General features: G+C 40.3%; 1 protein-coding gene across 3 annotated transcripts in view; it reads left to right on the top strand.

Annotated features, from left to right (window-relative positions):
* The window catches only part of LOC132816440 (four and a half LIM domains protein 2), a 45,366-nt gene extending 29,178 nt beyond the window's left edge, over positions 1-16,188 (top strand). For all 3 annotated transcript variants that reach the window (XM_060826024.1, XM_060826023.1, XM_060826022.1), the window contains exons 3-6: positions 1,696-1,870; positions 6,092-6,261; positions 12,201-12,387; positions 13,827-16,188. In XM_060826024.1, coding sequence (XP_060682007.1) covers positions 1,696-1,870; positions 6,092-6,261; positions 12,201-12,387; positions 13,827-13,978 — 684 coding nt within the window. In that variant the 3' untranslated portion in view covers positions 13,979-16,188. The remainder of the gene's footprint in view (positions 1-1,695; positions 1,871-6,091; positions 6,262-12,200; positions 12,388-13,826) is intronic.
* The last annotated feature ends 11,209 nt before the right edge of the window (positions 16,189-27,397 follow it).

The raw sequence follows: 27,397 nt of genomic DNA, 5'->3' as shown, positions 1-27,397 counted from the left end.
AGGGAAAGTTATATTACCAGAGATTACATCACAGTGAAAGTCAGCCTGGTACTCAACTGATGATCACTCATTCTCACGGTTAGCAGATAGATGATTCGACAGTGAACAAAATTCTTGCTAATTTTATCATCACTGGTCTAGGAAGGTAATTGTACCACTCACACTGCCATTCAGGTAAAGATCAATTAAATAACAAGAAATTAGAGAGAATTCAGTACCACAACTTTTGATAGTGCTCAGACACGAGGGGTATTTCTTCTCATTACACCTTTTCATCTGCTGAGTTTTCACAAAACAACATCACACCATTTTCAAAATATGAGCTATTTCTGAAGTATTTCCTGAATAATTTTGCTAGCATATTAACTTGAATATCATAAACTGCCACTGAATTTTCAATTCGAGGGAAATAGTGTAAAATAGCTTTGAACTGACTATAAAACCTGTGGGAAAGCCAAAAAAACTACATTTTAAAGATTGATTTATATATTTCCAGAAAACACACCAAAATATGAGCTACTTCTGAAGTATTTCCTGAAGAATTTTGCATAAGAGAAAATCATATTTCACAATAGAGATATGATGCCATTGTTAATTTCCATTGACTAACTCTGAGTTTTACCATTTGCCTTTAAGCCATCAGAATAACAATTCAAGTCTTCCTTTTTATGCCAAAATGTTTGACACAAAAAAGTCATATTTGGCTCTGTTTGTGCAATATAGTCATTAATGATAGAGCTAGTTTCAATACCAGCAGGTTCTATTCACACTGAGTCATCAATTTCTGGATTAAGTTACCAAAGCATGATGTGAGTGTGATTTCCAGCAAGAATTCAAAATGGAACTGGACAGGTTCCTATACGTGGAGACTTAATTATAAAAATAGGTGAAATAAGAGTGCTTACTCACTAGTGATTGATTTTGGGGTTCAGAGAATAATATCACCTAGATTTTGTGTGGATGTTTTATTTATTTGCTTTTCTGCTTCTTCTAGGTGGCAGTGGAGGGGAGAGGTGATGTGTGGGTGAAATAGGGCTAATGGTGTGTATAGGCTGGACCATGGAGAATAGGAGAGGTTTGTTCGAGGAGTTGTCTTTTTTCATATGCCCGTACACTTATTACCAGACAGTATCCACTCAATGAGGTGGCAGCAAGTAAATTCACAAAAAAAAACTCTTGAGGGCCATCTATAAACCATTTTCTAATACTCACTATCCATCATTCCATCTCTACAATATGTAAACTGAACCACATGTAGTACGTAATGCACATATAACTTTATGCTATAAGTGTAAAAGGTTTCAATGTAAGGGACTAGTTTGAGAGAACAAAAACTTGCCAATTTCACTTTTCATTATAGTAAAGCATGCTTTCTAAAATAATTTGCTAGCTTCTGCTGACATTTTCCATAAAGATAAATCTCCATGGGAGTTACTGTACTTCTACATTTTTAAGTTATTAGCGCAGCCACTTCCTGTGCATATGTGCAAGATCATTTTTGTACAGCTCATGCTTTTAATTGTCAAGGAAAAATGTAAACCAAAAACATCTGTGTTATCTACAGGACACATCAAGACATCTCCCTACCCTCACAGAGGCAAAGAACATTAGCTCTAATGTAAACTGTGTGACATTTAATCTACAACTTGAGATGCTGCAGCTTTGCATTTTTATTTTATAAATTGATTCCAACAGGACTTGTCCTATAAGGATCGCCACTGGCATGAAGCCTGCTTTCATTGCTTTCAGTGCAAACGGCCACTGGCAGATAAGCCTTTCGCTGCCAAGGATGACCAATTGCTCTGTACAGACTGTTATTCAAATGAGTATTCCTCCAAGTGTCAGAGCTGCAAGAAGACAATAATTCCAGGTCAGAGCAAAGTTTTTCTATTTCAACTCAATGTCTATCTGAATTGATGTAACTTATTTTCTATTTGTAGATTGACTCCTCAATCAATACCATCAGGATGGTCAAAATGTTCTTTTATTTTCTGTTTCGTTAATGCATTGAAGAACCCCAATCTTGAGTTGAGAGGTTTGGGCTGTAGATTAATATTTAGATCACCATCAGTGTTGCTTCCATTTTCTGCATGCAGAAGAAAACAGATCCAAATAGTTTTTTTCACTCCTCTCCTTCTGACAGACTCTCTTGCTGCAGGGTTCACATCCAGTGGGTAAGGGTAAAATCTGAAAACAATTCTCTGTTGGAGCAAGGCTGCAATTTGCTGAAGTTCCAATATTAACTTACAGTTATAATGGAAAACAGGCAATAGGAGATTGAGAGCAACAGTAGGTAGGTTATTTAATAAACAGCCAATGCAATACCACAAGTGTTACATTATTGTCAAAAGTGGAAATCAGCCTTTGGAAGTTTGAAACACTTCCAATATTTAGATAATCAATCAGAATCTGTTGACAGAGTTGATCAGTTTTCACAAAGGATCCACAATTGAAATGCTAATTGATTTGTTCTCTCCAGGAATGTTTTATGTATTGCTGGGTGTTTGCAATTATTTTTTGATTTTGTCTATGTTTGACAGCTGATCGTTTTGGAGTCTAGCATTATAATCCACATTTACCAGTATAATTCCCATTCTGGGCTAATGATGGCAACCACAAAATATGCCAACTGATAGTACTTGTTGAGAATGATAAATATAACAACTGCTTTCAAGAGAGATGGAACAGTCTTAGATTTTGAGATGTCCTTCACATTTAGAGCCATATCCCAAGTTCCATGCCAACTTATTTAAAATTCATTCACAGGATGAGGGTGACGCTGAATAGGCAGTGTTTATTGTCCATCCCAAACAGTAGTTAAGAGTCAACCACATTGTTGTGGATCTGGAGTCACATGGAGTCCAGACCAGGTAAGGATAGTAGTTTCCTTCACTAAAGGACATTAATGAAACAGATGGGCTTTTCCAACAATGGCTTTCATGGTCATCATCAGACTCTTAATTCCAGATTTTGACTGAATTCAAATTCCACCATGGCAGGATTTGAACTTGGGTTCCCAAAGCATTATCTGGGTCTTTAGATTAATGGTCCAGTGACAACACTGCTAGGTCATCACTTACCCTTATTAATACCACAATAAGGTATTCTTCTATTACTAGCACAACATGCCAGAATACGGGGAGATGATAGTGTTGTGGCAATCTAGAGACCCAAACTAATGTCCTGGGGGCATGGTTTCAAGTCTCCACGCAACAGCAGGTGAATTTAAATTTAATTAAAGAAGAACTTTTTAAAATTCTGGAATTAAAAGCATAGTAATGATGACCAAGAAAGCATAATCAATTATTACAAAATCCCATTTTTAGCTAATAAGTGACTGCAGATCCATAGCAATGTACTTTACCCTAACCACCCTTCTGAAATGACCACTCATTATTAAAGGCAATTACTAACATCCATTTCCCATGAAACTATTATTTCTTTTAAATATAAGCTTTTATTGTCCCTAAAGAGATTTAAATCAAACTCACAAACCAGAAAAATGGATACCCTTAGTTTGAAGACAATGGAGCTGAAAGTAAAATATTCAAATCCCCATAATTATCTTTTTTTAACTGAAGCACTGAGTAAATGACAGCAAATCAAACTTTTTAAAAAACTATCTGTAGATTTATATATATATTGGCCCCAAATACCTGCAAAGCTTCTTAATATGGCTTTTTACAGCCATTAGAGAGCTTTACTTAGAAATACTTAGAATCTCTACAGTGTGGGAACAAGTCCACACCGACCCTCCAAAGAGTAACCCAGATCCCCTACTACTCAACTTTTACCCCTAACTAATGCACCTAACCTACACATCCCTGAACACTATAGCAATTTAGCATGGCCAACTCACCTAACCTGCACATCTTTGGACTGTGGAGAGGAAACCAGAACACCTGGGAGGTTGTCCTGAGGATTTATGATCACCTGCATTTTCTGGCTCCTTCATGCCGGAGACTGGCATGCTGAGTGAGATAAAGTGAAGATTGGTGTGAGCCATTCTGATAGCGATGCATTTTTCAGCCACCCAGAACAGATGGCTATTGATGGTATTTCCATAATGGCACTTGCACCAACATGCATTATTTAATTTAGGTGGCCACACACTGATCCAAAATTCTCTGGTAAGGTCAGATGCCAGCAAACAGTTTGAGCTCAATTTATGAGGCCTATGAATTTAAGAATTAGAAACAATGTTGCTAAGTGAAATGAGCTGTGTCAGAATTAAACTGACAGGTCTGCATCCAGTGGCAGTTTTGTCACAAAACAGACCTCAAAGCTTCCAATATTAAAGAGTGGCAACTGAAATCAGCTAGGTTTTTTCTTCTCTGTGAACGGTTGAATTAAATATTTGGTTGAAGAACTTTCATGAGAAAATAGTCTTTAACTTTATTTGCACTGTTGCCAGCAGGATAGCAGAAGTAACAAAAAATACCTGCAGCAATACTGTAAGAATTCAATTATTAATAAGCTGTATATTATGCTTTCATAGGGACTGCATGGCTTATTGGTTTACTGCTGTAGTCACAAACTGCAGTCAATATTTGTGTACCATCAAGACAATTCTGTTTACAGTACCCCCTTCACTCAGTGCCAGCATCTGTTGTCTCTGAATTAGAAGATTATCGGCTCAAGAGCCCCCATTTCAGAGACCAAAACATAATTTAAGATTTGCACTGTCAATAGTACTACCACATTTAGATGCTAAACTTATAACCTCTCTCCTGAACGTAAAAAAATGATAATTCAAAGTGAAGGAGGACTGTTTTCCTCTTGTCCTGATCGATGCTAAACTTTGAACTATGATGAGAAATACATCATCACATTGGTGTCTGTGAGACACGTACACATTCTCATACATTACAATATTGCCTACATGTCAAAAAGTCATCTCTGGATTATGATTTCAGGAAAGCTCCATGTAAATATAACTTATTTATTTCTTCAAGAAAATATTTTCATTTATTCTCCAGCTTATCAATTTTTTATGATTATCTGACATCAATTACTCAATAGTGTTGACTAATTCAGCCATTGTTATGATGAGTACATGGCAATTTTGTTCTGTTACTGCTAAACCAAATATTGCTAAGCTGAATCACAGAACTATCATCAAATCCAAAATTTGCCGATCTTCCTTAAGTTGGCATTAACTGGGCTGCTACAGCAAAGTGTCATTTACATAGCAGATCTTAATTAAACTATTCATTTGATATGACTGTTATATGCGACTGCAACCGCTCCAGATAGATGATGACCAGATGGTGCATCCACTACATCCTGCAAGTTATATCCAATTAACATACAAAGTTGATGATTATTCTGCCTGGCTCTTAACTGTCAGAAATGAATGTTATGCTGTGATGAATGATCAGAGAAAGGATTACAGTCATGTGAAATTTTAGACCTATTGCTGAAATGAAATTTTCTTGGGACTGAGGTTTCTCTTTTAAAAAAGAACAGTTCTATGCTTAAGAGGAATTATCAATGCCATAAACACAGAGATGTCATTCCTTAAATAACTAAAGAACCAACCACTACATCTCTCACAAACATACACATACAATGCTCATACAGACACAGTCAAGAAAAGCTGTGCTCCAAATTTCATACTTTCAGAAGAAGTTGTCTACACAGAGAGTAATTTCAGAAATACATTGATGGACAGTGTTTTGCTTCAGTGTTCTTTCTTTGTGATTGTCAGTAAAGTAGTAATAACAAGCTGAGGTGGCAGAATAACTTCATTAAATTTGTACCAATAGAGTCAATCTTTGCAAAGTAAACATTGCTAACTTCTAAACAGATGGGAGGAGGAAAATTATTTTCATGGCTTAGTGTCTTTAGCTGACACTTTAATTCTGAGAAAATGTAATTTAGTAAACATTTAATGTTATTGTCTTACAGGTCATTAGCTCGTTTCAGCTTCAGCTGACAAGATCTAATAATAATGCCTTGTACAGCATGCTCCACAGGCTGTTACAGGAAAACTATTGCATATTCTTTACTTTCTGAAAATTACATGGTGGGAGTAGAAGAAGTCGCATCTGGATTTTAACTATCCTTTGCATCTCTTGCTAAAATACAGGCACTCGCAAGATGGAGTACAAGGGTAACAGCTGGCATGAGACTTGTTTCATTTGTCATCGTTGCCAACAACCAATAGGCACAAAAAGTTTCATCCCAAAGGACAATGAGAACTACTGTGTGCCTTGTTATGAAAAGCAGTTTGCCATGCATTGTGTGCAGTGCAAGAAGGTGAGACACTTACTACAAGGTCAGTGGGTGGTAACACTTTCAATGAATATAAGCCAATTGTATGATATGGCACTGGGCCAGTCAAATCAAGAAAGTTCAGGTTTCCTCCTGCTAAGCTAATTCAATCCAGTGGAAAGCACTAGGGAGACCAGAACTAACATCAGTAACACTGAACCAGTGGCAAAGAAAAAAAATCTTCTGGAAGTTCCATTCCTAACTGTTGGTTATAGGAATTCCTACTTGCATGTAAACAATGAGAAAGTAAACTGAGTGTCGAGTTCATTAAACAGATTATGAAGGATCCTAAATGTATTCAATATTTGATTTCACTAGTGAATAATTGTTGCTTAGATAAGATAGCAGATGCTTGTTTGCATGCAATGCTAGGAGATTAAAACAAATTTTTGGAAATTAAAACAAAAGCAATGCAATAGATACCAAACATGTATTTATACTACTTACTTGTGTCTTTCTGCTTCTCACCTCCAAAAAGTTTGAGAAGCCCATGCACCTCCCTGTCACCAAACCTGGGATCATATCTATTGAGTTACCTTTAACATTTGTTTCTTCTCTCTTTGCCAAGGACTAATATTCCCTGAAGGTTCCCTCCTAATCAGACATGAACTACATTTTTCTTAGTTTAGTTCTCGTCTTCACCCTGCTGGCTCTAGGGGTTCACATTTTCTATAGATGAGCTGATGGGAGATGATGATCTAGTGGCATTAACACTACCGCATTAATGCAGACACCCTGATAATGTTGCAGGAACCCAAGTTCAAATCCTGCCATGACAGATTGTGACATTTCAATTCAAAACATATCTGGACTGAGGAGTAATTGATGACCATAAAACCATTGCTGTTGGCCAGAAAAACCCATCTGGTTCATTAATGTCCTTTAGGGAAGGAAATTGCCATCCTTACTTGGTCTGGCCTACATGTGACTTCAGACCTACAGCAATGTGGTTGACACTTAACGAATCTCTGGACAGTTAGGGATGGGTTAAAATGCTGGTTTGGCTGATGACACCCACATCCCATGAATGGAAAAAAGGAAATATGGCCCACTTTGTGTTTCCTTGACCCTATTGCCACTAAACTGTTGGCTACTCCTTAGTTTCTTGGTCATTATGATAGCTATAAATTAAACACGGTTTCTCTTTCTCCATAGGATCTCCCTCCTTCAAAACCTCTGTCACATTTCTTCTCCAATCTCTCTTTGCTAAGCAAATTGTTATCTTCCAAAGTGCCCTTCACTCTTTAGAAATTCTTCCATCAAATTTCCATTCCTGCCAAATTTGGTCACAAATATATAATCTTTCTTGCTCTTAAACATTACGCCTTCTTGTCCACTTTGCCTTCTTTGCAGCCTTTTGTATAATCAACCTCACTTCTCCAATGCCTCTCCTCCATTGTCAAGCTCAGTAGGATTGTCCTTGCCTTACTCTGACCATAGAAAGATGAATTACAAAGCTAACTTCTCTTTCCATTCCTGCACTATTACCTCTGGAATCTAACTTCCACCCCAACTCCCCATATCTTCCTGATTTACATGTTATATTTTTGTGACATCATCTGCATTTAAGATGTTGACACCCAACTTTACTGTCTCAATCAATTTTCTTGTGTTGTTATGGCTGAATGATAGAATGAGCAAATGATCACAGCTAAAAGGAGGCAAGTTAGCCCATCATGTTCTGCATTGGCTCTACAAAGAAGCAATTCACTAATTCCATTCCTATGCCTTCTTCTATAGTATTGTGTAGAGTTCCTTTTCTGGTTAAATCCAAATCCCTCATGAACGTCTTGATTGAAGTTCCACTGTATTATCAAGGAATACATTCCAGATCCCAATCATTTGCCGTGTGAAGATGCGTTTCTTCAAGTGGGCATTGGTTCTTTTGTTAATTTTCTTAAAGTCTATGCCAGTCCTCTCCCCCAACCAGATTTTCAATTTTTGACCACTGTCCAGAGCCATCATGAATTTGCTTACGTCAGTCAAGTTCCCTCTCCACCTTCTCTTCATCAAGGAAAATAGGTACTGAAGAAGGGCTCATGCCCGAAACGTCGAATTTCCTGTTCCTTGGATGCTGCCTGACCTGCTGTGCTTTTCCAGCAACACATTTTCAGCTCTGATCTCCAGCATCTGCAGTCCTCACTTTCTCCTCAAATTGTATAGTTAACTGGAGTTCCTTATTCCATATCGTAAATCATTTTTACATCATCTATAATGCCATCCTAAATGTGATGCCTAGAGCAATACATAATACTAAAAAGTGTTTTATTTAAGTTTAACTTTTGTAATCAATGCCCTTATTAATACAGTCCAATTTGGCATATGCTTTACTAAACATATTTCCAACCAGTTCTGTCGCCTTCAGTGGTCTATTCACATATAAAACTCTGCTCCTGCAACCCCTCTGGAATTGTATTATTTATTTTATCTTTTCTTTGTGTCCTTTCTACCAAAATGAATCAATCCACTTACATGGTTAAATTCCATTTGCCACTTGAGCACGTGAAGCCATTCATGGAGAGGAGATATATCGTGGCGTACTATCCCTCCCCCCATGGCTATAAATAGATGAAGCTCCTTTGTATTACAGATAAATGCAAGGTGCTGCATTTTGGGAAAGCAAATCTTAGCAGGACTTATACACTCAATGGTAAGGCCCTATGGAGTGTTGCTGAACAAAGAGACCTTGGAGTGCAGATTCATAGCTCCTTGAAAGTGGAGTCACAGGTAGACAGGATAGTGAAGAAGGCTTTTGGTATGCTTTCCTTCATTGGTCAGAGTATTGAGTACAGGAGTTGGGAGGTCATGTTGTGGTTGTACAGGACATTGGTTAGGCCACTTTTGGAATATTGCATACAATTCTGATCTCCTTCCTATCGGAAAGATGTTGTGAAACTTGAAAGGGTTCAGAAAAGATTTACAAGGATGTTGCCAGGGTTGGAGGATTTGAGCTACAGGGAGAGGCTGAACAGGCTGGGGCTGTTTTCTTTGGAGCGTCAGAGGCTGAGGGGTGACCTTCTAGAGGTTTACAAACTTATAAGGGGCATGTATAGGGGTCGGGGAGTCCAGAACTAGAGGACATAGGTTTAGGCTGAGAGGGGGGGAAGATATAAAGGAGACCTAAGGGGCAACTTTTTCACACAGAGGTTGGTATGTGTATGGAATGAGCTGCCAGAGGAAATGGTGGAGGCTGGTACAATTGCAACATTTATGAGGCATTTGGATGGGTTTATGAATAGGAAGGGTTTGAAGGGATATGGGCCAGCTGCTGGCAGGTGGGACTAGATTGGGATATCTGGTTGGCATGGACAGGTTGGATTGAATGGTCTGTTTCCATGCTGTACATCCCTATGACTCTATAACTCTATGACATCTTGTCGCATTCAAATGAAATCAGAAGTGTCACTCTCACCCATTCAAGGGTCACCCCAATCCGGGCTTCCGGTTCCCTGAAGTGCCCATGGTCCCAGCACAAGCCCACAATATGCAAAACTTGATAACATTATGCACAGGAGATGCAGCCTAAAGTTTAGGTAACCTTGTGCTATGGCTGTCAAGCTTTAGCTGGAAAGTGATGACGTAGCTTCATGAATTAAGGAGAACATTTAATATGATTGGTGGTCCAACAATGTTCAATTGGAGAGGAAGCAGAAAATTGCAATCATGGATTAGATGAATGAGTGAGAAAGTGATCAATTTAATAGAATGCAGGAATGCATTGATAAAAATAGGTGAAATAAAAAGACTGAAAGGGGAAGTTGAGGGTTATACTTCTGGGATATCAGATATACTGGTAAACAAATCACTTAAAGTTAACACGTTGGTGTAAAATCAATTAAGAGAAAGTAAGGTCTGCAGATGCTGGAGATCAGAGTTGAGAATGTGTTGCTGGAAAAGCACAGCAGGTCAGGCAGCATCCGAGGAGCAGGAGAATCGACATTTTTCTAGCAACATACTCTCGACATTGGTGTAAACTTCTATTATCAGCCGATATGCAAGAGTCCATCAAAGGAAGTGCTAAGAAACTTCATACTCAGGTATGAGTATTCTCCACTTTTAAGAAGGAAATTTTTTTGTTAAAGATTTACAGAATATAAATTATAAGATGAAGCCATAACAATAACAATATGGGCGGCACGGTGGCACAGTGGTTAGCACTGCTGCCTCACGGTGCCAGAGACCTGGGTTCAATTCCCACCTCAGGCAACTGACTGTGTGGAGTTTGCACATTCTCCCTGTGTCTGTGTGGGTTTCCACTGGGTGCTCCGGTTTCCTCCCACAATCCAAAAAAAGAATGTGCAGGTTAGGTGAATTGGCCATGCTAAATTGCCCGTAGTGTAAGGTGAAGGAGTAAATGTAGGGGAATGGGTCTGGGTGGGTTGCGCTTCGGCGGGTTGGTGTGGACTTGTTGGGCTGAAGGGCCTGTTTCCATACTGTAAGTAAGTAATCTAATCAATGACAAGCTGAGGGTTATATTCTGAAATGATCAGTAGATTTAAGGAATAGATTTAAATGTTTACTGGAGCTGATTTGTTTTTTGTTTACTCTTGGTAGGGTGAAGAATTTGTTAATTCAGTCTGATTACCAGTTACAAACCAGTTACAGCCTGGATTTTCTTTCCACAGACAATCTATAGATGGGTGGGCACTGCCTGCATCAAAGTTGAAACATAAAAATGGAAAAAAATTGAAAATTACCCTCACTATCCCATGCCACTAAACCTACATTCACTTGTCTTTATACGTGTTGAGATTCATACAGTTCCACAAAATGTAATGTTGGCCTATTGGCAACTTTCTAAATAAGGCCTGAGTCACTTGTTTACTGACCTAGCTGATGCTGTAATAGGGTGCATTAAAGCCATCCTGTTGGATAGTGGTTACTGAGATCAGATTAGTTCTTGTCTCATATTGTGTAAACTCACCAAAGGTCCTAAGGCGTTCACTCCTGGTCCCAAAAAGTACTCAGTCCACCTCAGATTTACCCTGGAATGTACCTCAAATGTTTGAGCAACAGATGAAGCTAACTGTTTCATGCTGTTTTTGTGCAGTAGCAAGGCAAGTGGTGTTTGCCACTAACAGGATGCTGTCGTCAAGTTAATAAGTAATGTAGTATATGAATTTCAGTAGTAGTTTGATACCAGATTTGTACACTGTGCAACCCAAAGACTGGTGGATCTTATCAAACAGCATATTCTTTTAGCTGTTCCCAACAAGCAGATACTGACCAGACCAAACCAAACCCATATGCACTTACACAACTCATAACATAGTGTTGAACTTTAGACATAAATCCACAACTGGACAACAGTTGCTGGACAATCCTGAGTGTGAAGAATTACACTAACAGCCGATTTGGGATTGCTAGTCAGGGTCACAAGTGTGGCACACGTGGGCGTACTGAAACCTACAAACATTTATGCATTGAGCCCTGTTCTTTCCAGACAGAATGAAAGTAAGACCATAAGCCATTCAGCCCATTAAGTCTGCTGTGCTGTTCAGTATGTACATGCACTGCCGTTGTTTCAACTTCCATTCCTTGGTTCACTTCTCTGGGCAATGCCCTGATGAATGAAAATCAACCTGCCTTGTGTAAAATTTAAACAAAGCCTGGCAGATAAATATCATTGGCATTAGTGGGTGATTTTTTCATGGCAATGTCTCTACCAATCAGAGTCCACTTGGCATCTGTGCTGTATAAATGTTGATTTTCCATTGAATTTATGTTCTTAAATTGTCCCCATGAGTGCAAGATGATAAATATTGACAAAATATGTTTTTATCAGCAAAACAAATATCATATCATTTATCTTCTCTCCATTGAGCACTCAATATTTTCACTAAAGATGTGCTATAGTGTTATGAATCAATACCTGGTAAAGTTGAAGTAACTTATACTTGCTTATATTTCACCTTGCAAACCAGGCCATTACTACTGGAGGTGTCACTTACCGTGATCAACCCTGGCACAAAGAATGCTTTCTCTGCACAGGATGCAAGATTCCATTGACTGGTCAACGTTTCACCTCAAGAGATGAATTTGCCTACTGCCTGGATTGTTTCAGTAATCTCTATGCCAAAAAATGTGCTGCTTGTGCCAATCCAATAACTGGTAAGTTTTTCATTGTGGTGTGATTGTGGAAGGAAGAAATTATAACAACACTTCAAATGAATCTTTGTACTGCTTATCTACTGAGATATGTTAATGTGGCACCTGGTACAGAAAAATGTTTAGACTTAATCTGATTCTTCTACTATCTGGGGAGTAATTTTCACCTTCACTACCGAGAGAGAAATTCAGTGGAATTGAGTGGCTACTTAATTTTAGAAACTGGCAAATTTCTGTTCAATTAAAAGCAATAACAACAACGTATATTTAAAGTGACTTTTAATATAACAAATTATCCCAAGGAGCATTTTAGTGAAAAGAAATCATGAACATTGAGCTGCATGAAGTAATTTTAGCTCAGATTATGAAATGGTGATGAGCAAGTAAATTTTCAGGAGACCTTTAAAGGAGGAAAGTTATGTCGAGACCTGAAGAGTGATAAAAGTCAGGTTGGCTCAACAGTGCATTGACACACTTACAACCAAGTCACTGCAGAGGAGAGGAAAGTGTAAATTAATCTAATTGTTTAGCCAGAAGCTGCATTTTCCCTTATTTTGTTTAATGTGCTTTTTTAAAAAGTTTTTTCATTTCTTGTCAGGGATATAAAGGCTTTTTCCATTCCCCCATTGCTCATACCATCTCCATCAAAATCAGATATGGACAGGTCTTAAACAAAAACAGAAGTTGCTGGAGAAACTCAGAAGGACTGGCAGCATGTGTGAAAAAATGAGTTCATGTTTTGAGACTGGAGTCCCCTTCTTCAGAACACTGTTCCATTCTCTTTCCACAGATGCTTTCACACTTGCTGCATTTCTGTAGCAATCTCTGTTTTAGTTTCAGATTCTAAGCAATTACAGTTCTTCGTTTGATTTTTTTGTGGGTAGATTTGAGGTATTCAGGTTTGCTTTTGAGATTTGATTCAGAGCGCATGAAAAATATTGAGCCTGGAGATGACGAAGGTACAGATGGGAGTTTAAGTGATAATTGAGGTGAGGAAAATTGCCTGGCGTAGTTGGAAATAGATAGTCTTGGCAATAGATTGGATTCGGATTGAAATTCAGTTCAGATTTGAGCAGTATATGGAGGCTGTGCATTGCTTTGTTCAGTTTGAATAAGTCATGAAACATGGGGCTAAATTTATGAAAGCAAAGCGAACCACTCTAAAGTATATTTTTGTTAAATATCAATGCAGTTTCAAATTACTGTATCTCCAATGCTTTCTTCGTGATCTGTTCTACACCACTCCAACACAGAAAAAGCTGGAGAAACTCAACAGTTCTGGCAGTATTGTGGAAAGAGTAACAGAGTTAATGGTTTGACTCTGATATGACTCTTCTTCAGCATCCACCGAATTTTGTCTTTGTTTCACATAATATATCTGCATATTATAGTTTTAACTTGATCACCCGATTTACCTTCATTTGGAATTAATTTACTTCCAGGTCTTGGGGGAACAAAGTACATCTCCTTTGAGGAGCGCCAATGGCATAATGATTGTTTCAACTGCAAAAAATGCTCCATCTCACTTGTGGGGCGTGGTTTCCTCACAGAACGAGATGACATCCTTTGCCCTGAGTGTGGCAAGAATCTGTGAGAACAAATCAATCAACAGAAGATTTTATAATAACTCTGACAGCAGCTATATTCAAACAACCCACCTGGCTAGCACCTACTGTTGTATGAATAATCCACGATTGTATGTTCAGTTATTTTGCTTGACAATTTCAAAAAAAAAGTTTACAAAATGTTAATTAATTTCAAAGGTAGTTTCATGAATGTTTTAGGATGTCTTCAAATTAAAATTTAGTGTTTTAATCTAGTACATGAGTACCACAAATAAACAAACAAATGTATATATCCCTGTAATATGATAACAGTAACTGTCTAAAAAAAGTGTTTACATCAGTAAAGAATTATCTGTTGATGGAAAACTTTTGAGTTTTTGTATAACTATAGAAGTAATGTGGTACAAATGTAAAAGTCACTTTGTCAGTTAAGTTGCCTGCATTGCATCTGAGTTAAAAGTAACAAAGATCCATGTGTACACTTTATTATTAAGCTAACTTTAGACTGCTTTATGCATTCATATCTGGGAAAAAATAGCTTTCCAAATAATGTTTTGCTAAATTGCATGAATAAATATATGAAGTGAATATTGTTTGAAGGCATCACCATGAGTTTCAATATTTTTCTCAACCATTAAGTATTTCAAAACAGTATGTGTGTAAAGAAGAAATATGCTTTGTAGTTCTGTACTAATTACCCACTACATTTTTGAAGGAAATATTAATGACTGCAGTATCTGAACTCAGATTCTTGACTGGAGTTTCTTCTTGCCATCTGATCCATTGTACAAGATTTTAAAATATAACCAACACTTACCCTGTGGCAATGACATAGTTGCCACAGGTGTACCCTCTCATTAGAGAGAGATGATTGGTAATGAATTAACCTTAGGGTCACTATGCTTCAGGCAAGGGGAAAGGTTGAGAGGAGAATCCTTTCCAGAAACCTCAGCCAGTGCAAGAATTCTACACACATTGTTGGCATTACTCTATATCACAAACTAGCAGGCCAGCCAACTGAGCTAACTGACTCCTAACAAATTAACAGACACTGGATGGAGAATGATTCTTTTGTAAAAGGTTATTATTGACTTTCCCTTTAATAAATGCCCCAAATTTCTTTTGAAATGGCTTTAAAATTATCTTTTGTGCAATGGATTGCTTGATTTAGTTCTTTGTAGTAGTAGATATAGTCGATTTTCAGCTCCACTAAAACTATTTTTAGAAAAATAAAGTTCCAACCAATTGTTTTAGTACAGCAACAACTTTAGGAAATTATTACCTTTATCTGAATTCATCTTTCATTCATAGCTCCAAGCAGATTCCATGAGACTTTCCTCCATTTGATTACATAATCTTGAAAAAATGCCCTTTGAAGTTTAAGTATTGATGCCACAGGCAAAGGGAGATTTATTTTTGAAATGTAATTGAACATGTGGAATATCCAACAGGACATATACGTATGCCATAAGAGGAATTTCACAGTTTGAAGACTATGTACACAATTTATATGCAGATACTGATACAAGTAGAACTAACTCTAGTTCATATACTGGTCTGCGTATTTTAATTTTCAATGTATATTTAGTAACTTTCATAAATTGTCACAACATATGTGCATGAAACTTTTTCTGTGGTAAAAGATATGGTTGATCCGTTCAAGTCTACCATTAATGTGCTGACTGGCTTGCAATAAGCATGTGATCTCTACTTCAGCCATAAACACCTTTGTGTGCAATATGTGAAAAATGTTATAGACATGCCTCTCACAGTGAGGATTCAAGAGAAAGAAATGTGAGTTGAAAAGTTGGGGAGTGAGAGCTCAGCGAAACAGAACGTCAGGGAAAAGGATGAGTTGTGAGGGGAAGGTTTGGCAAAAGAGATCAATGGGGATCAGGAGGATCAGGGATGGGAGATGAGGCAAGAGGGAGAGTCAGGAGCAGGTGAGAGAATGAGCGATTAGGAAGAGTCTTTTATCTTTTACACTTCTCAAGTTATTTTAAATGCCATTCAACTGACCGTTTAAATAAAACCTTAAGTTATCTCAAGAATGTGACTTAAAAATAGTACTAATGAACTGAAACCTGTAACCCATTCTAAAAGATTGAGCACTCAGCTATCATTTCAGCTGTATGACACTGTAATCTTTTGCTGTAAATTCTGTGTCTTATGATCCTGCTCCACAGCTACCTGATGAAGGAGCAGCACTCTAAAAGCTGGTGCTTCCAAATAAACCTGTTGGCCTATAACCTGGTGTTGTGTGATTTTAAACCTTGTATAAGGGAAAACAGAGGCTAAATCCTTGATAGTCAAGAGCTGAAGTCCCATGTGAGAGAGACAGTTTACAGTTTAATTGCTATTGGTAATCACTGACAAGTGCATTGAGCAAAAACATTTTGACCTACACTGAACTGATGCTATTCCTTGGCTGCACTGAGGTCCAGGGATTCCCTGAGCCACAGCTCCTCAGTGACATAGAGCCAACTGTTTTCCTTGTCTCTTACTGACTTGTTGCTTGGCACAGTTTCTAGATCACACTGTTGTTATAACACAGTTATATAATTTCATGTGATATTCCACTTTAAAGGTACCCACCTCATCTTCAGTCACATCTGTCTCAATAAGACTCTTTGTGATATACATTACAGACACTGACATAGAGAAAACCACACAGTGTCTCACGATAGCATCAAGTGGGTACTGAAAGCTAGTGGTGACTAGCAGGGAAACCAAAAAGGAAACTTTTTTTTGTGCAATGTATAAACCCAGTTTCATTTTCTGTCAGTCACATACATGATTAGCATTTTAAGTACATTCCATACATCAGTATTTTTAAACCACTGTAAGTCGTCAGTGTAATCACAAAAGAAGGTTTAGAGATATAGAAGTCCACTTTTTGCACTTGGAAAATGTGCAGGAATGTACATGGGAATGGCTATGTTTGGAGGCAACAAGGGCAAGAACAATTTTTAATGTGACGAATGGTAATTCACTCTCCCCCAACAACCTCCTTGGATCTTCTGCTTCTTTTGAAACTGTGAATCACTTTAAACACCGTGAATTTATTTACAGTACATCTTCAGAGCACTGTTTTCTGGCTCTGTCCTTATGTACACATTACATTGTCTCAAAATACCTATGCCCCAACTTCTGTCACTTTCCAAAGTATTACAGCATTCCATCTTTGATCCTCTCCTGTTCATCAAAAAATGACCCATTTTGCATTCTTCAGAAAAACGGGGCCAGTTTTTCACTGCAAGACCACACCAGACGGATAGAAATTAAATCGTTTTGAATTGAAAATTAAATAAATGTCCACAAAAGCCAATTTGACTTTTGCGTGCAATTCACATGACATCTAGTGGTATAATCTGAGCATTACAGCAGGCTTTTTGATTAATTATAAGCCCGACCTATCAGTTACATTTTAATTCTATAATATCATCACAGTCAAATTTTCTTTTTGACAAACGAGACCCTGGTATTTTAGGCTGGTAGCATAATGACCAGCCTGTATATGTGCAATGTACAAACCCAGTTTCATTTTCTGTCAGTCACATACGTGATAAGCATTTTGAGTACACTCCATACATCATTAAACCACTTACTGTAAGAAGTCAGTGTAATCGCAAAAGAAGGTTTAGAAATATAGAAGCCATTTGTTCCTTCATGTTTAATCTTCCATTTAAAAAACTGTTACAGTATCTAATGGCCTCTTGAATCAATTGTATGTACATAGTTTGATAAAGATTCTGCAGATTATCTGGGCAATTCTAGAAACGAATGCCTCTTGATCATTACCCCCTCAAATACCTGTTCAATTCCATTATATCTTTCCATAGCGTCTATTTCCACTGATGCACATGTTCATCCACATCCTCTGTATAAAAGGAAATATATTTTACATTTTACACAGCTAAAGTTGAGTCTCTATGTCATAGTTGTACCATTTATGGCAATCTAAAATATCCAATCAGGATTCAGTTTGCCTATCCTTTAAGAATCTTGATTACTGAAATAATGTCACTTTTATCAGCTCACCCCCTTGACTATACATAACCAACGTCTAAGTATTCTTCCTTATTGCGCCCAGAAATGTGTTATTAACATTAGTAGCATACAACTAACTCTTGAATACCTTTTCCTGTGCTGTAGTCTACAATTTTGAACAATTTCACTTCTCTACATTTGTCCTCATTGAAAAGTTTTTTTCTCCCTTCACTTACTAAACAATCTTCCAAATCTATTCTGCTTGGTTTACCTCTTGCTTAAGTTCCTCATTTGTTTTTTTCACATTCAGCTTAGTTTCTTTCTTCAATTCAAATCATTATAATACACTGAAAACAGCAATCATCTTGTACTGATTTCTGTTGCATCATAAATTTGAGTTTTTATCTTAAGGTCTGCAGTCAAAAGATCATTTTGGGTTTACTCACTTTATATCAATTAAGTGTTACTTGGCATAAGTTCTGAATTTGTTGCATATTAATAACTATCCTACGGTTGTGGTTTGTCCATTAACAATGCTGCAGATTTCCCTCCATTATTCTCCAACTTATTTTATATTGCTTGATCAGGTCTTCCCTCATTCACCTTTCAAGCTCAAAAAATTAATAGGAATTACAGCATTGAATGTCATTCAACTGACCGTTTCTAAGCAAATGTTAGGTCTTCAACTGAATCTATCTATTCATAACTTCATCCCCTTATTCATTATCCATGTCCTTCATTGCTAAATATTTCATACAATTCCTGTTTGTGGCATAGTTCATGCCTCAATAGCCATTTGTTTGGTCATGCCTAAATGTATTTCATTCCAGTGAAATAAACCAATATATCTGCATTGCCTTTCACAAAAAAACCCTTCTGGTGACCCTTCACTGAATCCATTTAATTATTGTATTATTATTTCTACATGCAAAGAACTCCATGCAGTATGACAAGGAATAACAGTAGGCCACTTGGCCTTTTGGGTCTGCTCCACCATTCAATAAGATTATGGCTGATCTGATTTTAACCTCAACTCTACATTCCTGCATAACCTGGATAATCGTTCATTCCACTGGTAATCAAGAATCTATGTCTGCTTTAGAAATATAATTAAAGATACCGTGTCTACTGCTTTTTAAGGCAGGGAACTCCAGAGACTCTTAACCCTCAGAGAAAATGTTTCTTCATCACTGTTTTAAATGGCAGCCCCCTTATTTTCAAAACATGACCCCTAGTTCTAGATTCTCCCACAAAAGGAAATCCTTTGAACATTCATGTGGTCAAGTCTCCTCAAGACCTTATATTTTCAACTAAGTCACCTCTGACTCTTTAAACTCCAAAGGATAAGGGCCTAGCCTTTCCTTTTAAGGCGATCCACTCACTCCAAGTCTTGGTCTAGCAAACTTTCTCTGAACTGCTTCCAACACATTTACAGCATTTTGCAATTACAGCAACCAGTACTTTTCATAGGTGCCCAGATGCAGTCTTATCAATGCCTGGTATAACTGAAGCATAATCTCCCTACCCTTCAGAACAAACCATAACATTCCATTAGCTTCTCTGATTACTTACAATACCTGCATACTAAAATTCTGTGGATCATGCACAAGGATAGCCACATCTATCAATATTTCTGAGCTCTGCAAACTGTTGGGACAGATCCTCTGTCCCCGTGTTCGTTTGGGATCCCAACAAACCTCTCACAACTTAGATGGCATGTTTTGATCCTTTCTGCTAAAATGGACGTTTTCACATTTATCAAATGTTTACCAACACACTTAATCCATCCATACCCTCTTTTTGGGTTCGTTATGCCCTCTTCAAAACTCACTTTCCAACTGTTGGAATCCTATTTTTAAAACAAAAATCAATTTTCAGCTGGAAATGACTGCTGGACCTTTGGACAGTTTGTGATAAATTAAAAGAACAGACCTGTTCACCGCCCTGTGGCCCAACATTTCAACTCTCCCTCCCACTCTGCCTAGGACATGAAGGTCCTTGGCCTCCTTCACCGCTGCTCCCTCACCACCGGACGCCTGGAGGAAGAACGCCTCATCTTCCGCTTCGGAACACTTCAACCCCAGGGCATCAATGTGGACTTCAACAGTTTCCTCATTTCCCCTTTCCCCACCTCACCCTAGTTCCAAACTTCCAGCTCATCACTGTCCCCATGACTTGTCCAGACTTGTCCTACCTGCCTATCTTCTTTTCCATCTATCCACTCCACCCTCTCCTCCCCGACCTATCACCTTCACCCCCTCTCCCACTCCCCTATTGTACTCTATGCTACTTTCTCCCCACCCCACCCTCCTCTCACTTATCTCTCCACCCTTCAGGCTCTCTGCTTGTATTCCTGATGAAGGGCTTTTGCCCGAAACATCGATTTTACTGCTCCTTGGATGCTGCCTGAACTGCTGTGCTCTTCCAGCACCACTAATCCAGAATCTGGTTTCCAGCATCTGCAGTCAGTGTTTTTACCTCGTTAATTGTAACCATACTGCGAATCCTCTTGCAAACACGCTACTACAGCCACATTTGCTTCTTCAGTGCCTGCCTTCGTAACCAACTCATCCCACACAGACTCCGGACCACCTTTAAACCAGCAGAGTTTGGACCCAAACAGGACAAAAGTACAGACTGCAGATTCAAAAACACCAGCAACAGTTGTCCTTCAAGATCCTCCGCTCCACGCTCGCAGCAATGCGCCGGCACCTAACCTCTCTACAGTCAGCCCTGCCTCAGCTGAGGGCCACACTCTCTCAGAATTGCAAAGGACCCACTCTGTACTACATCCTCAGGAGAATTCATACTCTCAACAAACAGTATTTTAACTCCATCTCAAACATCAAAAACTGTAAGTACAACAAACTTTTATCCACTCACCTCCATAACAAGCGCTCCTCAAACATTCCCGTAGATTCCCCTGGCCTCTGGAACTACCCAGATGCCATTAGCCATGCGGCTGCTACTATCCCCATGCTGATTGATGATGTCACTTCCGCCCCCATCATGGCCACTCCCACAGCCACTTCCACCCTTCACAATTCCTCATGCACCACACTTGGCATCACTTCCACCCCTCACATCATTGCTGATGTCACACACTCAGTGACTTCTGCCCCCGCCACTGCAGTGGTCACCACCACTTCTGCCCCCACCGCCATTCACCTGCATTCTGCTAACACGCCCCCATAGATCCCACTGTCACCATCCCTGCCCCCCCCAGAACCCTGAGGGGAACACTACCCCAGCTCATGACTCCACCCCCATTCCCCCCACCACCACACCCACTCCAACTACAGACTCCACCCCCATTCCCAGCTCCACACCCACACCAGATTCCAGCTCCCAGCCCTGCCGTGTTTTCACCATCCCTCCAGACCTTCCCCTCACTGAGGACAAACAATCAGTCTTCAGCAAAGGACTCACTTTCACCCCCCACCCCCGTCCATGCATCAATGAATTGAATACATGCCGTGACGTCGAACAATTCTTCCGCCATCTCTGCCTCTGATCTTACTTTCACAATCAGGACTCCCGCCCACCTCCAACACACTGCATCCACCTGGACACCCCGCACTGGCCGACTCCCTGCCCTTGACCTCTTCATTTCCAACTGCCGCCGGGACATTAACCGCCTCAACCTGTCTACCTCCCTCCCCCACTCCAATCTCTCACCCTCACAACGCGCAACCCTCCAATCCTGACCTCACCATCAAGCTAGCAGATAAAGGGGGTGCAGTGGTAGTCTGGTGCACTGACCTCTACACTGCTGAAACGAAACGCCAACTTGAGGACACCTCTTCCTACCGCCCCCTTGACCATGACCCCACCCCCCATCACCAAACCATCATCTCCCAGACCATACAGAACCTCATCACCTCAGGAGATCTCCCACCCACAGCTTCCAACCTCATAGTCTGGGAACCCCACAATGCCCTGTTCTACCTCCTTCCCAAGATCCACAAGCCTGACCACCCTGGCCGACCCATTGTCTGAGCATGCTCCTGCCCCACTGAACTCATTTCTACCTACCTTGACACTGTCCTATCCCCTCTAGTCCAGGACTCCCCATATACATTCGAGACACCGCTCACGCCCTCCACCTCCTCCAAGACTTCCGTTTCCCCAGCCCCCAATGCTTCATCTTCACGATGGATATTCAATCCCTCTACACTTCCATCCACCATGACCAGGGGCTCCAAGCCCTCCGTTTCTTCCTCTCCCGACGTCCACAACAGTACCCTTCCACCGACACTCTCATTCATTTGGCCGAACTGGTCCTCACCCTTAATAAATTCTCCTTCGAATCCTCCCACTTCCTCCAGAACAAAGGGGTAGTCATGGGCACACGTATGGGCCCTAGCTATGCCTGTCTCTTTGTTGGCTATGTAGAACAGTTGATCTTCCGTAATTACACTGGCACCATTCCCCACCTCTTCCTCCGCTACACTGATGACTGCATTGGCGCCACCTCGTGCTCTCGCGAGGAGGTTGAGCAATTCATCAACTTCACCCACACATTCCACCCTGACCTCAAATCTACCTGGACCATCTTTGACACCTCCCTCCCCTTCTTGGATCTCTCCATCTCCATTAATGACCATCGACTTGATACCGACATTTTTTACAAACCCACCGACTCCCAGAGCTACCTGGATTACACCTCTTCCAACCCTACCTCGTGCAAAAATGCCATCCTGTATTCCCAATTCCTCCGCCGCATCTGCTCCCAGGAGGACCAGTTCCACCACAGAACACACCAGATGGCCTCCTTCTTTAGAGATCGCAATTTCCCTTCCCACACAGTTAAAGATGCCCTCCAACGCATCTCGTCCACATTCCACACCTCTGCCCTCAGACCCCACCCCTCCAACCGTAACAAGGACAGAACAGCCCTGGTGCTCACCTTCCACCCCACCAACCTTCACATAACCAAATCATCCGCCGACATTTCTGCCACCTTCAAACAGACCCCACCACCAGGGATATATTTCCCTCCCTACCCCTTTCCGCCTTCCGCAAAGACCGTTCCCTCCATGGTCAGGTCCATGCCCCCCCTTCAACCCACCCTCCCATCCTGGTACCTTCCGCTGCCACCGCAGGAATTGCAAAACCTTCACCCACACCTCCTCCCTCAACTCTATCCAAGGCCCTAAAGGAACCTTCCACATCCATCAAAGTTTTACCTGCACATCCACCAATATAATTTATTGTATCTGTTGCTCCCGATGCGGTCTCCTCTACATTGTGGAGACTGGACATCTCCTTGCAGAGCACTTTAGGGAACATCTCCGGGACACCCCCACCAATCAATCACACCACCCTGTGGCCCAACATTTCAACTCTCCCTCCCAATCTGCCGAGGACATGGAGGTCCTGGGCCTCCTTCACTGCTGCTTCCTTACCACCAGATGCCTGGAGGAAGAACGCCTCATCTTTCACCTCGGAACATTTCAACCCCAGGGCATCAATGTGGACTTCAACAGTTTCCTCATTTCTCCTTCCCCACCTCACCCCAGTTCCAAACTTCCAGTTCAGCACCGTCCCCATGACTTGTCCTGACTTGTCCTACCTGCCTACATTCTTTTCCACCTATCCACTCCACCTTCCCCCCACCCCCTACCTATCACCTTCATCCCCTCTCTCACTCACCTATTGTACTCTATGCTACTTTCTCCCCATCCGACCCTCCTCTCACTTATCTCTCCACCTTTCAGGGTCTCTGCTTGTATTCCTGATGAAGGGCTTTTGCCTGAAACGTCGATTTTACTGCTCCTTGGATGCTGCCTGAACTGCTGTGCTCTTCCAGCACCACTAATCCAGACTTGTTTATGATGCCAGTGGTGCAAATTGCGGCTGATTCTTGTTTAACACGATTCCAACAGGTACAGTGATCCTAGGAAGTGCATTGTGCTTAAACAGATAGCAGAAGTTGACGATTAACCAGTTCAGCACTTGGGAATTGGTTCCAGCAAATCTGGAAGAGACCCTATGTTCAAGCAGGTGGCAGATGTTGAATGGTAATTTAGGTCTTAGGAAAAGTTGATCATACGATCAGGTCGGAACCGGAATTAAAGTTGATTTTTTGAACTATGATTTCTGAGAGAAAATTCTGGGCTACTGCTGATATAGCATGGAGATTTGAAAGCCCCCTGCCTAATCTGCTACACCAGCTTCTGGTAGCCCAAAGAGTAGTAAGCTGAATTAGAAGTATTGCTGATTTTGCCTGGGTGAACTGAGGTGACCCTGATCAACAATTCAGAAAAAGCAACCAAGGAGTCGACATTTTTGCCTGTAAAATAATGCATATGAAAGTCATTTAAATAAGTCTGGTCAGTTTCGCTATTTTTTGGATTCATCCCTTAACTGTGGTTACATGCATGTCTGCCTTTTTGCGTGAATGAGGGGTAAAATCAGATGTTTTGTGTTTAAACCACAGACATTAATCAGCTTACCATATATTTTTTTCAATTTTTTTCTCTGCTAACCGTATTTGTTATTTAATAAATAATTAAGTCTTTAGATTAATTGCAAGATTAGTGTCTGGTAATTAATTATTTGCAATTAATTGGTTTACAAATAATTTATTTGGGCTTGGTTATTCAAAAATCTGGCCAATAACTAACTGGAGTGACTATTTAGGGGTCTTTGAGTATTTAAATTTACTATGTTTTGAATACAGAGGTAGAAAAGCTGATAGGGTTGAGCTGTCTGGCTCCATGTCGTAACATTATCTAAACTTATACTTACATTTTACATATAGTACAAGAGAACAGCTAAAATGGCACATACCTCACAGGTGCAAATGTGTTGCTGGTCAAAGCACAGCAGGTTAGGCAGCATCTCAGGAATAGAGAATTCGACGTTTCGAGCATAAGCCCTGCTCGAAACGTCGAATTCTCTATTCCTGAGATGCTGCCTAACCTGCTGTGCTTTGACCAGCAACACATTTGCAGCTGTGATCTCCAGCATCTGCAGACCTCATTTTTTACACATACCTCACAGGGCCTTTTGCTTCACTCAATATGCACCTTTTTCAGTTGAGGCATCTATAAAATTAAACAGCCACACACAGAGACCATAAAAAGGCCCCAAAAGGACTTCTAAAATCAAAGGTTGAAATAATTTGCTAAACTTGTCTGTTAACAATATGCTCTAGACCTGCCATGTACATGCACTGAGCTCAAAATCAACTAAGTATGAATATATGTGATGCTGTTTGTACTTAGCAATTTATCTGTGCAAATGTACAAATTGCATGAATTAAACATCACTTTCCTTTAATATTCAATGATTCGATTATTCTAGCTTATCCTTAAGGTACATTTTTTTGACAGCAGGAACCAGAACCCCACATGGTTTGGATGTTTCCCTTGTGTTGGTGACCAAAATTAAATGTAGTATCTAAGGTTTGCCCTAGATATTAACATGACAAAGAACAAAGAAATTTTACAGCCCAGGAACAGGCCCTTTGGACCTTCAAGCCTGTGCCGATCCAAATCCACTGTCTAAACCTATCGTCCAATTGCTAAGGATCTGTATCCCTCTGCTCCCCACTTACTCATGCATCTGTCCAGAGGCACCTTAAATGAATCCAGTGTGCCTGCCTCTACTACCTCTGCTAGCAATGCGTTCCAGGCACTTACCACCCACCGTGTAAAGTACTTACCGCGTTTCCCCCTTAAACATTTCTCCTCTCATCTTGAACGCGTGATCTCTTGTTATTGAATCACTCAACCTGGGAAAAAGCTTATCTTCATCCACCCTGTCTATATCCTTCATGATTTTGTAGACCTCAATCAAGTTCCCCTTCATTCTCTTTTTTTCTCATGAAAACAATCCTAACCCACTCAACCTTTCTCCATAGCTAGCACCTTCCATACCAGGCAGCATGCTTGTAAACCTTCTCTGCATCTTCTCTAAAGCATCCACATCCTTTTGGTAATGTGGTGACCAGAACCGTACACAGTATTCTAAATGCAGCTGAACCAAATTCTTGTACAATTTTAACATAACCTGCCAACTCTTTTACTCAATACCCTGTCCGAGGAAGGCATGCATACCATATGCCTTCTTGATCACTCTATCCACTTGTGCAGCCACCTTCACAGTACAATAGACCTTAACTCCCAAATCTCTCTGCTCCTCAACTTTTCCAAAGGCTCTTACATTCACAGTATAATTTGCTCTAGAATTAGACCTTCTAAAATGCATCACCTCAAATTTGCCCAGATTGAACTCCAACTGCCACTTCTCCGCCCAACTCTCCAGTCTATCTATGTTCTCCTGTATTCTTTGACAGCCCCCTATGCTTTCTGCCACTCCACCAATCTTTGTGTCATCTGCAAGCTTACTGATTGAAGACTGGAGGTTGGCAAACGTGGTGCCCTGTTTAAGAAGGGCGGTAAGGACAAGTCAGGGAACTATAGAACAGTGAGCCTGACGTCGGTGGTGGGCAAGTTGTTGGAGGGAATCCTGAGGGACAGGATGTACATGTATTTGGAAAGGCAAGGACTCATTAAGGATAGTCAACATGGCTTTGTGCGTGGGAAATCATGATTGAGTTTTTCGAAGAAGTAACAAAGAGGACTGATGAGGGCGGAACAGTAGATGTGATCTGTATGAACTTCAGTAAGGCATTCGACAAGGTTCCCCATGGGACACTGATTAGCAAGGTGAGATCTCATGGAATACAGGGAGAACTAGCCACTTGGATACAGAACTGGCTCAAAGGTAGAAGACAGAGCGTTGTTTTTCAGACTGGAGGCTTGTGACCAGTGGTGTGCCACAAGGATTGGTGCTGGGTCCTCTACTTTTTGTCAATTACATAAATGATTTGGATGAGAGCATAAGAGGTATAGTTAGTAAGTTTGCAGATGACACCAAAATTGGAGGTGTAGTGAACAGCGAAGAGGGTTACCTCTGATTAGGTATCTTGATCAGATGGGCCAATTGGCTGAGAAGTGGCAGATGGAATTTAATTCAGATAAATGCAAGGTGCTGCATTTTGGGAAAGCAAATCTTAGCAGGACTTATACACCTTAATGGTAAGGTCCTAGGGAGTGTTGCTGAACAAAGAGACCTTGGAGTGCAGGTTCATAGTTCTTTGAAAGTGGAGTCGCAGGTAGATAGGATATGAAGAAGGTGTTTGGTATGCTTTCCTTTATTGATCAGAGTATTGAGTACAGGAGTCGGGAGGTCATGTTGTGGCTGTACATTGGTTAGGCCATTGTTAGAATATTGCTTGCAATTCTGGTCTCCTTCCTATCGGAAAGATGTTGTGAAACTTGAAAGGGTTCAGAAACAATTTACAAGGATGTTGCCAGGGTTGGAGGATTTGAGCTATAGGGAGAGGCTGTACAGGCTGGGACTGTTTTCCCTGGAGCATTGGAGGCTGAGGGGTGACCTTCTAGAGGTTTACAAAATTATGAGGGACATGGATAAGTAAATAGGCA

The sequence above is a fragment of the Hemiscyllium ocellatum genome, chromosome 6 (assembly GCF_020745735.1).
Source record: "Hemiscyllium ocellatum isolate sHemOce1 chromosome 6, sHemOce1.pat.X.cur, whole genome shotgun sequence".
Taxonomy (NCBI): domain Eukaryota; kingdom Metazoa; phylum Chordata; class Chondrichthyes; order Orectolobiformes; family Hemiscylliidae; genus Hemiscyllium; species Hemiscyllium ocellatum.
The sequence above is the reverse complement of the archived record's forward strand: the minus strand, read 5'-3'. Positions and strand labels throughout refer to the sequence as shown.